Raw genomic sequence first — 15869 nt, forward strand, 5'->3', positions numbered from 1 at the left:
AGAAGGGTAAGGAGAAGCTAAAAAAAAAAAATTTGGAAACAAGCTCTGGATGGATACAGTGAGGGTTATGCCATCCGATAATTGAACCTAGGATTAATAAGGAGAAATGTGGATTCTGTCCTGGCTCTGGAACAGAATAGTTGACTTTTTTCCCCTTCGCATACTTGGTGGGGCCATACTAGTTGTAGAAGGAGAGTATAGGTCTCTGGGGCTGCCTCTATGTGCCATTCATTTTATGCATTTACACAGCAAGTACTGGGTTTGCATATTTGCCATCTAGGCAAAACAGTACAGTGAATGCATTGGACTTTGCCGAGATGTAGTCTTTCTTACTCACCTATTTGTGATTTTCTGCTTGGGAAATTTTGGGTCGAATCTCCATTCTTGAAAAATTCTGTTGATCTCTTGGCTTTATTAGACTAATCTCTCGTGTAAACTGGAAGGGTGATGCAGCTGGGATGATAATTAGCACCTCAAAGTTTGAGGTCATGGTACTCTACTGAAAAAGTGTGTCTTGTTCCCTACAGGTAAAGGAAATGAGCAACTATCCTAAATGGAAGAATTTAAGTATCTTGGGAGATTTACTCATGAGTGCCAAGGTGGCTATAAAATAGGCTAACAAATCAGTGAAGTGGCAGCAATTTTTCAAGCATTCTACCAGGATGTAGAGGCAAGGACGGAGACGGATAAAAACAAAGCTGTTTATTTTGCAGAAAGCCTGCTCCCATATATTCACTTATTGTCAGGAGCTTTGAGTATGACTATAATAATGATTTTATGAATATAAGCAGACAAAATGAAATTCCTTTAGAGTAAAGCGTCTCTGGATCGAGATAAGCCAGTTGAGTTAGTCTGGCCATTTAATAATGACACCCTCGGGCTCATCTGCCAGATGAAAAAGCAAAAAAAAATCCAGTGGCAGACCAAGGACAATCTGGAATATCTGGGTATTCATGAAGGAAGTTGCTAGGGATAGTTATGCTTGGTCATCCCAACTTAGCATGGTACTATGACCTCCATTAAGAAAAGCAAACTGAAAATGAATTAATCAGTGGCAATCATGGCACATGCATGGTTGACCTATGAATAATTTTAAACACTCGGGACAATTTATTTACACCCCAGCTCAAGAAAGCGTAACAATCTATAGTAGGTGGATTGGTTACGGATAGGGATGTTAACAATTAACCATTGTTCAACTGACTTAAGCAGTGTTTTTTAAGCTATGGTTTATGACCCAAATTGGGTCATGGACATGTTAGTGATGGGTTGCCACATGATTATGTAGTAAAATTAGCACAGTTTGTTCAAGTGTGAATTCTGTGGCAACTGATATACTATCTCTATTTACTGTACCTTTTATTGTGGTAACAATTTAATAAGAGACAAGTCCTTTAAACACAGCTGACAGCTGCCTCCTAGACAGTTTTCGTTTCTTTGGTATGAAAATATAATATTACAACACCACCATGTGAAACAATCAAACTGAAATGAATGGCAGCAAGGGGGAAATAACACAACCAAGCCTTTGAAGTGAAGAAACCACAAATCTCATTTGAAATGTTGAACTGAAAATAACAGGTTTGACACAAGGATTTAATTATCGGGGTGTGGCGAGGGGGTAAGACAGTAAATACAGAATGTATATATGCACAGTGGCACTGGACAGTCTCTGATTGCACATTGGTTGATGGAATACATAAAAGGTTCCTGGCAAACTTGGCATGGCCCTGCCACCACATCAGTGGATCCTCTTCTGGATTGAAATAAAAAGATCTGAGGTCTGAGACATGTAATCTGATCAAAACTCATGTTCACCTCCGTCTGTGCAGTTTCTAGTTACACATATTTAAATTTAACAGGTTGTGTTTGATTTCAATGGCAGTGTTTGTAAGATGATTGTTTCAACACTACTGCCTATCCAAATAGCACTTTCACACAGTGTCTACAGTGATTAATTCATGCATTTTGACCTGAATGCATGAATACAGCCACTGTGGAAAACATTTAATATTAAGAGGTAATATGCGATATATGTCTTTTTAACTTTGGATTCCTTTGTTTCAGTTACTCAGTGTCAGATTTCAACAAAAATATAAATCTGAAGGTTGCTAGTTCGAATCCTGTAAATGCCAGAAGTGACTCTACTCTATTGGGCCCGTGAGCAAGGCCCTTAACCCGCAGCTGCTTTGTCTTGGGTATGATGTTAATCTGCATCCAGTCCTGCAAGCAGATCCTCCAATTTACAATCTGGCCACCGTAAAAAAACTCACAATGTTCTAGTATGGTGTTGAGGTGTCACCTGCTGTACTCAGGTCCAAACCCAGGAGGTTTATCATGTGGTGGGTGCGGCAGCACACTATAGCACATGCTTCCAACCTCTTAATAGTTGCCAAAGTTGAAAACAGCATGTTGCGCACAGTGTGCTCTGTCTTATCACAATACATTTTTAATGGGTAGCTTACAATGAAGTTAAATTGCTGCAGGGTTGTATGGATTTATTTTTCTGATAGGGTAAGAAATTTGGGGACAGGTAGTAATGCTGGATAAGTACAAAAATTTTGATTTTGATATCTATACCAGCTTTTGGACGTCAACACTAGTACCAAAACAGTACCAAAAGCTAAAATCACATACCTCGCCCCCATCTCACAAACCCTTGTATCCTCAGCCCGCAAACACACGTTTCCCTACTATGCCGCATTACACAAATCATTTACAGTACCAGATTCTCCTTGGAGTTTTACACACACTTAAACAATTGAGGATGAGGTGATAGTAAATTACCACTTCCAATACCACATCTAACACAATAATGGTATCAATCCACTATCAACAAAATATTTTTTTCATAATTTTTTAATTATGAATAATACAACCACAACCCTAGCAGGTAGTACATTCCAACTTCACAGACCAGCTGCACCAGCTGCGGTCTTAGTAAGCAGAAACAGTGACCTAATAAATAGATTGAGCCTTTGATTCATTTTGAACAAACTGACAAAAGCAATGTTCAGTCCAAGATGTGCTAAATAAAACAATGATACTCTAACACAACAAGCACAATGTACAACTACCTTACTTTTAAACATAACATGTCTATAGATAGTAATATGTCTAAGTCTATGACTAGCTGAAGCAGCATTACTTCATTCATTAATACTAATCAAAAGACAAAATACAGTACATGTGATAGGGGTGATATGAGCACATAACTGGAAACCAGACATATAAATTATGCAACAGAAGTAATGAGAGAAATGTTTTTCATAGAAAATTTGAAATTAATTGTTCAGTCTTAGTTCCCATAAAAGTAATTTATGTCAGGAACACTGTTCTGTTTTACTTAAAAACATTAGATTAAAAACTTCTCAGCCATTACTACAAAACACTAGATAAGTTATAGATTTAAAAAAAAGAAAATTTGAAGGGTAGAGTATTATTTCAAGCAAAACTAACAAATTAATGTGACAGTGAAGCAATGTCTGGCAAGGTTTTCTGGTTTGCTTTTTTTCTGTTCATATAGGACTCCCTATGGAAAAACAAGTGTTAAACGCAGGCTGTAAGTCAACACACTTTGAATCCATGTATATATGTGGGTGAATGAGTTTTTTAATGGGCTAATGCTCCAAACAGGGTCAGTTCTTGCCCAGGGTTCCTAGCATTAGCTCCAGCGATCTTGCAATTTGATTGAATAGGCTCAGTAGGGTGGGCAGCACAGACTCCTCGCAGAAGCAGTTCCTGGATTCAATGGCTGCTTTTTGTTAATGTGAACAATGCATGTTATCTGTGTGTCAGTGTTAGTTTTCCTTCCATGTTCTTAACACTAGAATTACCAGAGCCTACGAGAAAACACGTAAATCTGGCCCACCTTAAATCCGTTTGCATCTCTCCGTCAGCATCTTTTGTCCTGTAAATGTGCCAATTAAGACAAGCAGCAAGCAGCCTGCTATTCCATCCCCCACAGTCACAGAACGTTCACTAAGTTCTCCCAGCTCATGCCTTGTTTGATTATCTGGGAGTGAACTGCTGGAGTTTGAGTGGAAATAGATCGTTATTTGGAACACATGCATTTCATGTGTGTTCCGTTTCTACAATAATCTGTGTAAACACATTGTTAAAACAAACTTTCATATTTTAGTAATAAATGTTACAAAATGTAGGCATAAACTATAGAATGTGTGAAGCCTAAAGTCCAAAGATCAAATAAACACTTTCACAAAAGGTTCAAGGACGATACAACAGCTTCCGTGGTAAGATTTGCTGACTTGTAATCAAGAGTCACCGTTTCGATCCCGTCTGCCTCCTGTATTTGCCGTTTTCAGTAGTGAGCTGCTCTTATTGTTAATATTATACAGTACACACATACATTTGGTTTGCGTCTGTAACAGACCGTGAAAAACTGGCAGTGGGAATCGAACCGGTGGCCCCTTGATTATAAGTCAGCAAATCTTACTGCTACGCCACAGAAGCTGTTGTATTGCCCTTGAACCTTTTGTGAAAGTGTTTATTTGATCTTTGGACTTCAGGCTTCACACATTCTATGTTTATGCCTACATTTTGTAACATTACTAAAATATGAAAAAGCTTCTGTTTTAACAATGTGTTTACAAAGATTACTGTAGAAACGGAACACACATGAAATGCATGTCTTCCAAATAACGATCTATTATTTCCACTCTAAAACTCCATCAGTTCACTCCCAGATAATCAAACAAGGCATGAGCTGGGAGAACTTAGTGAACGTTCTGCGACGGTGGGGGATGGAATAGCAGGCTGCTTGCTGCTTGTCTTAATCGGCACATTTACAAGACAAAAGACGCAGACGGAGAGGTGCGAACTGATTTAAGGTGGGCTGGATTTACGAGTTTTCTCATAGGTTCTGGTAATTCTAGTGTTAAAGTCGAGCTGTTTTAGTTAGCTGGCCCTGTGTGAAATGCAAGTTTGCATGCAAATGTACCTCAAGATGAACTGTCAAGTCTAATTGAAAATGTTGTTTTTTCTAAAAATCACACAGAATATCACCTGTAACTTAACCCCCCACTGCTTGTCATACCTATGCAAAACCCTCAAGTCAATACCATGCTTTTTATTATTGCAGTGACAAACCCTTTTCTGGAGATCAGGCTGATTGTCTACTGTAAGTCAATTTTTCTCCCCTTCAACTTTTCATACCTATGGAAAACCCTAAAGGAATTTGAGTAAACATGACCAGATACACTGATGATGTGCAAACACTACATAGACAGTGTCTATGCAGAGATTAAAATGTAAGCCTCTGGGCCAGTGAGACAACACTGCTATCCAATGCACCATGAAAAACACCTGAAGGGGCACCTTTTCTTGTAAATTATGAAATTCAAAAGGATTACAGCCTCCTCTTCTACAGCTCTCTGTGGAAAATGTGATTGTAACAGCTAGTTACAATGTTACTGCATAATCATTTATTTTTATTCAAATCAGCTTATAGTAATGAGGATCAACACTGACAACTGTCTTGGCTTGATGAAATGAATGTATCTGGCTATTTTTTAATCTTTTCCTCCATGTCCTATAGAATACAATGTAAATCACCAGTGTAGGCTAGATTTTGGTTTTTTTTTTTTATTTGTAAAACATGCTTAAGTTTAGAACACAATTTAATGTGGCAAATGCATATATAACATGTGTGTGAACAAATATGTTTGAATTGAAAAATACTGAACTTATACTTAAAAACAACCTGTTCAGAAATTACAATAAATAACACGCAATAACATTTCTCAAACATAAAGACAAAACTATGACATACTTATAATGAAATGCAAGATATGCATGTCCAGACTGCAAGGATAACATTCCATCCATTAAGTATGCTGCTATGAAAAGCTAAATTTGCTCTTAAAAGTGTTTTTACTTGTACGCAAGAAATGCAAAACAGCCAACCCAACACCCCTCAACTCCACCTCAAAAAAACACACAGTAATGCAGAATGCTACAAAAGGAGATTTTTAACAGATTTATCTCACATGTTGCTTGTATTACCATTTTCTTTTTAACTTAAATGGCATTATTGAAATTTAAAAGCTTTGGTGCTTATCTAATTATCTTTTTGTTAGCTAGTCCACTCAGTCCGAATGTGAAGATTTCTAAGGTACCTTATGTATGATTGCCAACTAGGTTCAGGAGATACAATATTAACAAAAGTATTGCTAATTATCTGAATTTAATACTTTGATACATCTTAAATATGTAAACTATTTATAATGTAATTGATTTTCTATTACTACCAATAATATTACGACAATACTAGTTATTAATATGAGCAAAGAACTTACCACCCATTTAATTTTTCATAATTTTACTCTATGTGTACACATTTTACATGTAAAGTAGGTTTTGCAACCCAGGTACTTTTTAATTAATGATTTTATTAAATAAGCACAAATAATTTGAGCAGCTTGCTGCACATTGATAAAAATAGGATCTTCCTTCATGCTTGTGTTAATATGTCTTATATATAAAGGTCTGAATAAGCTGTAAAGATAAAGTAATTGTGCAAAATATATTATTGCTTGATCTACCATATTAACCTCATGACAGAATTTACATTGATAGTGCAATAATAATACTACTACAATTTACACATGATCATTTAGAGGAACATTTAAGAAGAAACCAGCACACTAGTTAGGGAACAGTAAACACCTGTAAAATGCACAAACAGAAGAGAGGGGAAGGGCAGTGTTTAATGGACAAGTAGCACGCCAAAGACTTAGGAAAATGAACATCTTCAAAGGAAGGAAAAACACAATCTGGCCTGTTCTAGCTCTCAGATATGTACTTAATATGAACTAATTTATTAAGGTATTTATTAAGGTAAACACAAAATGCATTGACAGTGGCTGAAACTCAGATTTAACTGGACTTATGCTCATAAGGATAAACCTTGCTTGGACAGCATCACATTTATTCAATACCACACATTTAATTATTATGCTGACAGCCCTCTAAGGATTCAGGAAGTAAAAGGTGAAGATACAACAAGTTAATGGAATTCCACTTTGTGATGAACCTTAGATGAAAAACTGTCTAAGAAACAATATTTAAATTGTACTACAAATTTAATAATGGTCCAATAGATCATGATGCTGTATTGGCATCAAAGTGTAAAATGTCCCATCATAAAATGGACTTGGAAAAAAACACCTACCATCAAGAAGCAGCAAATGTCACTAATACCATACTCGGTACTTTTTCTACCATATTATGAACAGTGACTTGGCATGTGCTAAAAAATCATATTTCATTCAGCTTCATTGGGGCTTATCTCTATTGTACCTTGTAACAATATGCAGGAGTACAATGTCTTTTTTAAAAATGTTGGAAATTTACTCATGAGACTACATTTTTTTATCAAAGCAAAACCTAAGTTACTGTCAAGTGTGCATAATGCTATGAATTTCCTGGCTGCACATTTGACAAACATGCACCACGCTGCTGCTATCCATGTTTGAAGTTCCAAATCTCGCAATACTGGTTTGTCTAATGTAACATCAGAAAATAACAGTGGTGAGTGAAACACTCTTAGACTGGGTTTATACTTCACGCGACGTGATGCGTGCTCATAGAAGGGCTATGCTCCAGTGTGAGCAAAAGAAATTATGAAATAAAGCCTCTAGATCACTTTCATCAAAATTTCAGATTTTGAAATGTAATGTACATAGCTATGCCCACAGATGGACATCTTCACAATAATTCAAAAAAATCCACTACTTAAGAAAAGTTTAAAAAACACTACAGCAGAAACCAATTCTCATTTCTATAAATTCTTTCTTCAAAAACTGAAAATTATCTTGAAGTCTCTCACAATGATCTGCCATTTCTGATAACATATCTTAACTGTATATATATGGATGCCATGACTGACATATGCTCATATTTAAAAAAATCAAACTTAATTGGCACATTTAAAACATTCGATGTGATTCTGTTCACAATTTCAGTGGCTTTCCCACAGTACACCAACTTCTTAACACTGAAACAAAGTTGTTATTTTCATAGCTTCATGGAACAGTCATATTCTAAAAATGGCATATACTCTTTATTTAGAATCTATTTCACAAAATGCTGTACTTTTTGAATTACTGGCAGACAATAGCTATACTTACATGAAGGATACAACTTGGTTCTCAGAGAGGCCAAAAAAAAACACTCTCATTATGGCCTGCTGGAGAAAAACAAAGAGCTCCACATTTGAAAGGCTTAATGAATCTTTGTCAGTGAAAACTGAAAAAGCCAATCATAATTTTAAAATGTAACCTCAAATTATGCAAAAGTAAACTCCGATGTTAAAAAAAGCAAATAATAAATTAGCCAGGTAAAATTCTATTCTCACAATAAAGTATTAACTATTTGTCCCCAAGCGGACACAAAGATCATAGCAGTCAAACCTTCAATAGTTATTCGTCTGCCTTAACCAAACCTTTTTCTAAATCAGCTAATAAGTCTGCAATATACTATATAAGCAGTGGCTTTCACACATGAAAATAGTCTCCAATTTGACCAGTTAATTTACATAGCATAAAAATGTACATCATGACATAAAATAGCAATGCCTTAGTGAAGTACAGTGATCCCTCGCTATATCGCGCTTCGCCTTTCGCGGCTTCACTCCATCGCGGATTTTATATGTAAGCATATTTAAATATATATCGCGGATTTTTCGCTGCTTCGCGGGTTTCTGCAGACAATAGGTCTTTTAATTTCTGGTACATGCTTCCTCAGTTGGTTTGCCCAGTTGATTTCATACAAGGGACGCTATTGGCAGATGGCTGAGAAGCTATCCAGCTTACTTTCTCTCTCTCTTTCTCTCTCTCTCTCTCTCTCTTGCGCTGACGTAGGGGGGTGTGAGCAGGGGGGCTGTGTGCAGCTGCTTCCTGAAGGACAGGCTGCACGGAGCTTCGCATACTTAAAAGCTCAAAGGGCACGTATTGATTTTTTTTATCTGTCTCTCGCTATCTCTCTCTCTCTCTCTTCCTGCTCCTGACAGAGGGGGTGTGAGCTGCCGCCTTCAACAGCTTTGTACCGGCGGTGCTTCGCATACTTAAAAGCCAAAAAGCCGTATTGATTTTTTTTTTGACTGCTTGCTTTGCACTCCTTTGAAAAGGAAGATATGTTTGCATTCTTTTAATTGTGAGACAGAACTGTCATCTCTGTCTTGTCATGGAGCACAGTTTAAACTTTTGAAAAAGAGACAAATGTTTTTTGCAGTGTTTGAATAACGTTCCTGTCTCTCTACAACCTCCTGTGTTTCTGCGCAAATCTGTGACCCAAGCATGACATTCTAAAAATAACCATATAAACATATGGTTTCTACTTCGCGGAGATTTTCCTATTTCGCGGGTGGCTCTGGAACGCAACCCCCGCGATGGAGGAGGGATTACTGTAAAGCGACACTGCATCCAATGAAAACTGTGAAGAGAACCATTTCACAAAGTGCTTAAGCATGCAGTAGATTAATAAAATGGAAAACTTAGTATATGTATCGGAGATAAATATAATTATCCATTGTTAGTACAGAGCAAGGTTATTATAGTTTTGCCTTTTTATATTAGTTTTTATTTCTATATTTTTTCTGACCTTACTTGGAAATTCAGTTTAGTTTTAGTTTTCCTTCATCATGTATTTATAGTTTTAATTATTTCACAAAGACATTTCTAATTTTATTTTTATATCTAGTAGTTTCAGTTTTAGTTTCAGTAATTATGGCTTGGAGCTCCTACGGAGTTCAGTTTTGTGTCACAATCAGACAGAACTGTAGACTTAACGGTTTGGATAGGATAGGGGTGTAATATTAGTGGAAGCTTATTAGACTGTGTGGTTTACTATCTGATTTTATTTTTGTCTGATAAAAACAAGCATAATCAAAACAAGATACTGAATATGAACAATTTTATAATTTTTAAAATATCTTCTATGTCATTTGTCCTGAACAAATGTGCGCGGACTGTTGGCACTTTGGCATCTTATTCCTTTTTTTTTGCCCAGAATGGGCCAATTTGTATGATCATGAAAATCATGGGGGCTCAGGAAGAACAGGGCTCTTAAGCTTGAATGAGTGTGCAGACCCCACCTATCTGTATTGAGGGAAACAAAGAAAAACATCATAAGAACAGTAAACCCTTAATGAGCAGAGCAAGAATAAGTAATAGCAGTGTGGACAGCCACAAAACAACAGAGATAGCATCTGAGATTAGGAAAAATATACAGTACATTATCTAAACCTGTTTATCCAGAGTAGGATCGCAGGAAACCTGGAGCCTAACCAAGTAGGTTTGGATGCAAGGCAGGAAAATCCCTGGTATGCAAAGTGTATGAGAACAAAAAGAATATGATATTTCAACTATCTATTTTATAGAGAGAGAAAAATTGAAAAAAGGGGGACAGATATTTTAAAACATAATTCTGCCACTGGATTATTTTCACAGTATCGGATATTTTGTGTTGTGAATATAAACTAAAAAAGATAGATTAATAAATCTAAAATAAATACAAAAACACATTAGTATGTTTAGTTTTTCATCAGTTGGCAGACTCTCTTCGCCTACCTACCTGTAGTTCAGTAGAGACACTGCTAACTCAGGAATTTTATAAGGTTTGTATCACTTCATTGTTAAACAACTTTTCTTTTTTTTTTTTTTTTTTTAAAGGAAACGTGATTGGTCAGCAACAATACGTTGATCTTGTATGATGACCTTCAGTCTCTCGATCAGTGCTGCTTTATTTTCAAAAAGGATTTCTCCTGTGTAAAGTGGCAGGTGAATTATTATCAACAAAAAGCAGCCACCTGGGAAATAAACTGAAACATTCCTCACTCGTGATTTTTCTGTCCATGTGGTAAATTCTTTGTTGACCAGCACATTCTGATTTCAAGCATTTGAATTACATCTTGATATACAACAAGTGCAAAGAAAGACGGCACAGTAACTCGCTTTTTATTTCACACGCTTTACACGCCCATGTTCAGCTTGCTCTGTCACCGCAAATGCTGTGTGAACAGCCGCCCTCCGTCACCAGCCGCCATACACTGGACGAATATGTGCGGGCGGACTGTGGTGGATGACTTTTGTTTTTAGAGTTAAAAGTTATAAGGGTTAAAGACTAACGGCAAGAATATTCATTCAAAAACAAAAACTATAAAAATATTTTAGTAAACTATTATTTTATTTCAGTTAGTCTTTCCAGCTACTTTAATAGTTTTGTTTAGATTTTCATTTCGATTTTGTTAATTATTTTATTTCAGTTTACGAAAATGTTTTTAATAATATTTTCAGTTTTGATTTTAGTTTTTATTAACTATAAAAATCCGAGTTTCCAGGAAATTTCACAGGACCGCCCTTGGATGTCAGAGCTCCAATTCAAACAATATGGGGGAAAAAATACTACCTGAACTCTCAGAGTTGTGACGTAACGCTGACCTTTCACCTCAGTCAGTTGTATAACTTCTACTTCAACTCAATTTTAATTGTCATTCATTCACATACATAGTATATAACTGGACGAAATTTCTTTCCTTATAGTCCCCAGTGTGCAGGCAAAACAACATTCATTTGAGATACACCATAACATTACCAAAAAGCAGAGCAACAATACAAGTGGAGTGCAAAGTGACAGTACACAATTGGGAGAATATTATAGGGATATGGTACTGGGTGACATGTAGTAGTTCAAAAGTCTGACAGCTTGGGGAAAGAACCTGTTATAGGACCTGGCTGTGCTGTGATAGCTTCTACCTGACAGGAGGTCAAACAGTGTGTGTGATGGCTAAGAGACGTCTTTCACAATGCTGTAGGTTCTACACAGACATTGTGTCTGAAAGATGTCCAGGACTGAGGAGACAGAGACCCCTATGATCTTCTCAGCAGTCCTCACTACTTGTTCCAGAGTCTTGCGCTCATGGGCTTCGCTGTTCCCAAACCACACAGTGATACAGTTTGTCAGAACGCTCTCCAAAGTTCCTCTGTAAAAGGTGATAAGAATGGATTGTGGTAAGCCGATTCGCTTCAGTCTCCACAGAAAAAAGAGGCATTATTGTGCCTTCTTGACAAAAGAGTTGGTGTTGATTGTTCTGGAGAGGTCTTTAGAGTTATACACCCCAAGAAACTTGTTGCCGTTGACTCTCTCCACAGACGAGCCATTGATAAGCAGTGGTAAATAGTCAGCTGGTGTTCTTCTGAAATCGACAAGAGTCTCTTTTGTCTTAACATTAAGAGATTATTTTCACCACACCACCTCATCAGATGGTCAACCGCCTCTCTATTGGATGTGTCATCATCGTTGCTGATGAGACCCACTTTGGTTGTATCATCCACAAACTGGGCTAAGACTTGGTGGTGCAGCCATGGGTGAGCAGCATGAACAATAGTGGGCTTAGCACACAGTCTTGGGGGGGCACCTGTGCTCAGCCTGTTGGTATTTGATGTTCTGCTACCAATGCACACTGACTGTGGCCTCTCTATCAAAAAATCCAGAATCCAGTTACAAAGAGGAGTGTCAAGGCCCAGCAGAGAGTTTTCTCACCAACTGCTGGAGAATGATTGTGTTGAACGCTGAGCTGAAATCAACAAATAGCATTCTGACATACATATCCCTGGTGTTCAGGTGAGACATTACAGCGTGCAAGCTATAGGAGATGGCGGAGCATCAGTGGAGCAAGTTGGACAGTAAGCAAACTGGAGTAGGTCCAGAGAATTGCGAAGGATGAAGTTAAGGTGTCTTTTGACCAACCACTCAAGTCAACTTCATCATGATGGGAGTCAGTGCTACAGGGTAGAAGTCATTAAAACACATCACCATTGACTTCTATGGCACTGGAATGATAGTGGTCTTTTTGAAGCATGTTGGGACCAAAGCCTGGCTCAAAGAGATGTTAAAGATGTCTGTGAGGATATCAGCCAGTTTGCCAGCACAGTCTCTAAGCACACACCCAGGAATGTTGTCTGGTCCTGGAGATTTCCATGGGTTGACTCTGGAAGGTATCCACCTTACATTGGCAAGGTCCAGACAGAGCACCAGTTCCTCAGGGGAGGGCGTGGACTTACTGTATATGCCTGTGTGTTGTTTTGAGTCTCAATACGTGCGTAAAAGTTGTTGAGCATATCAGGGAGGCATGTATCAGTGCTGCAGGCCTGTGGTAAGATTTTATAATCCGTTAAAGCCCAGATGCCCTGCCACATGCATCTGGGATCTTTTGAGTCACAGAAGTTGTTGTTTATCTCCTGTGCATACTGACTTTTAGCTTTCTTGATGGACTTAGTACTAGGGTGTTGTACCGTGTTAGCCATTATGAATGTAGAGAAAAGCCAAGCAAAATGACACCTTTTTTGATGGACTTAGAAAGTTCAGCCCATGCTGATCTGAGAGCCCCTTCATCTCCTGATTTGAAGGCAGCATCTACTGCTTTCAGCAGAGCACGTACTTCAGCCGTCAGCCATGGCTTCTGGTTGACGTGTATAATGATAGTTTTTTCAATAGTGACATCCTTAAAGCACTTTCCTATGTACCCAGTCACAATGAATAAATGAATAAACATACCAAGTTCAGCCAGAAATGGCATTTTTGTGGTCAAATTGCATTGGAATCGGAACAATACACCTTTAATACATTTAGTTTGCTCTTATTTTCAATAAAGACCGTCTTTCACGGCTTTCACAAATTAATAACTGCCACATATGTCTCTAAAACTACAGCCAAAGACTCACAAGAACACACTGAACTCAAAAGGTGAAACTCACATTTCGGTGCCCCAAAAACTCAATGCATGTAAACTCCACCTATGACACTTATAGCAGGTGTGATGGTACTTCTTCATTAAGGGGCCAACACATTATACAGTAGATATGCCATTTCATGTAACAGAATATGTATATCTTTAGGGTGTGTGACGGATGTCTAACTACACTGAGAACTCCCCACTGCCCCACTTCTGCACAATCACACGGTATGTATACAAACTCCACACCAACTAAGATCAAGATAAACGCTTACAGTTAAGCCATTATTATTGAGAACAGTCAAAACAAAGGCATCTAAATAGGGAGTAAGAACGCCTTTATTAACATAAATCATTTTCATCTGTCTGGAATGGGATCAAGCCTGGGACAATGCCCAAGCTGTGGGGAGGGGGGTGGGGAGGGGTCAGGGACACCAGGGTGATAAGAGCTCCATAGATAAGGATAAAATGGCACCTAGTTAATGAATTAAAAACACGACAGGAACACACATCATATTACACTAATGCAGAAAGATAAAAACCAGATGGTAAAACCCTAAGTACAAATGTGGGAGGTCGTCACTGTATGTACGAATTTGTACAATTAATCCCGTCTTGATTATGATTGTGAAAGGCTTAATTACCCGCTATGGAAAAAAAAAATACTAATAGCAGATGGCTGCCAACAAGGATGTTACTGGCCACATATCAATGTTGTTCTCGGGACGGAAACCTATAAAGATGACTGAACATGTATTGCACTGAACACAGTTTGAAAAACTTCATCAGCAAAATCATTGTGAAAACGTTCAATTACGTGAAAACTCTATGGAGTGAAATCTGACCCCAAAGACCAAAACAAAAAACACCCACAACCCTCCGAATGCTCCCCTAGACACTGCCGGATGAGCGAATGGTTTTATAACACCACAAAGTCCCTACTAATTGTTCGTTAGAACGTAGAGGGACAAAAAATCTGTAAAAGCCAAATTAAAATACAAGCGAAATCAGAAAAAAAGCAAAACACGTAGGAATAAAACACAACTTGAATACAAGATAACCAGGTATTCTTAATGGCCCCTGAAAAAGAATACATACAATGGGAGCTGCCAATTCCCTTGTTCGATGCCTGTTGCTATTTGAGCCAGACACCGGAGCGCGGTAACCAAGTACGCGCAGCAGGGGGTCCCGGGGGAGAGAGCTTACAAAAGTGTGGCTTGGCAGGCTCACGCTATAAAACTGCTATAAAACACTACACAACTAATCTCAGATACACGGGGAAATCAGATATTTAAACAGCTTTACACACTTTCAGATCTAAAAATGTATCCACATCAGCCACTAGAGACGCGGACAGGGCACCCGAATTGAACCTTTTCCATTAGACCGTGTGGTCAAAGCCCTAACACAAAAGCGCTGACCCAACATCTCGTTAGCTACATGGAGCACGACAAAAGAAAGCCTCCTCATTCCGCATTGAAACAAATCCATCACGGACTGATCGTTCTTTCAAAAGAACACGCGTTCCCAGGGATCGCGAGTGTTTTTTTTTCCTGTTCATCACCACTCCTTAAATCCCCAGCCCTCGAACAAGGCAGCCATAAAAAAAAAAAAAGTTTCCATTGCTTTAACTCCAGCAAAGTTTTTATATCCCCGAATTTAAGACATCACAGGCAAACTTACCTCTGATAGAAAAACTTGCAATCAACAGGTAATATAAAAGTGTACATCCCATGTTGTTGCCTTAAACACTCTCCCGGTTTCAGCGCCCTTTGTACTTGGAGTAGTTCAGTCGTCGCTTCTAGTTACACTCGCCTCAGTCTCGCAAACACGCCGGTCTTAGCCAGCAGGTGGATGAGCCGCTGGAATTCCTTACGTCATTTCCGGAAAGGTACAGGTCTAGTTCTACCATGGAAATAGGGCCATCTACTGTCTGTGCATTGGCAATGTTGGTACAGTGTATCTTTCTTGTTACTTTTATTTTTTTTCCATCGCCAAGCGATTTATTATTGGTACTACCACTACAAATTAAACCCATCATTTTATGTTTTTGGCTGATTACAAATAAAATAAAAAACCCACAGATTGCGTGCAATTAATCCTGCTGCACTGTGCT

General features: G+C 38.1%; 1 protein-coding gene across 4 annotated transcripts in view; it reads right to left on the bottom strand.

Moving 5' to 3' along the window:
* Nucleotides 1–15604, bottom strand: part of cxadr (CXADR Ig-like cell adhesion molecule) — a 145840-nt gene extending 130236 nt beyond the window's left edge. For all 4 annotated transcript variants that reach the window (XR_007934840.1, XR_007934839.1, XR_007934838.1 and 1 more), the window contains exon 1: nucleotides 15437–15604. Coding sequence is in view for 1 of the 4 variants with exons in the window: in XM_051927085.1 (XP_051783045.1) it covers nucleotides 15437–15488 (52 nt within the window). In the remaining 3 variants the exon portion in view is untranslated. The remainder of the gene's footprint in view (nucleotides 1–15436) is intronic.
* Between the last annotated feature and the right edge of the window lie 265 nt (nucleotides 15605–15869).

This window comes from Erpetoichthys calabaricus, chromosome 4 (genome assembly GCF_900747795.2).
Source record: "Erpetoichthys calabaricus chromosome 4, fErpCal1.3, whole genome shotgun sequence".
NCBI classification, from domain to species: domain Eukaryota; kingdom Metazoa; phylum Chordata; class Cladistia; order Polypteriformes; family Polypteridae; genus Erpetoichthys; species Erpetoichthys calabaricus.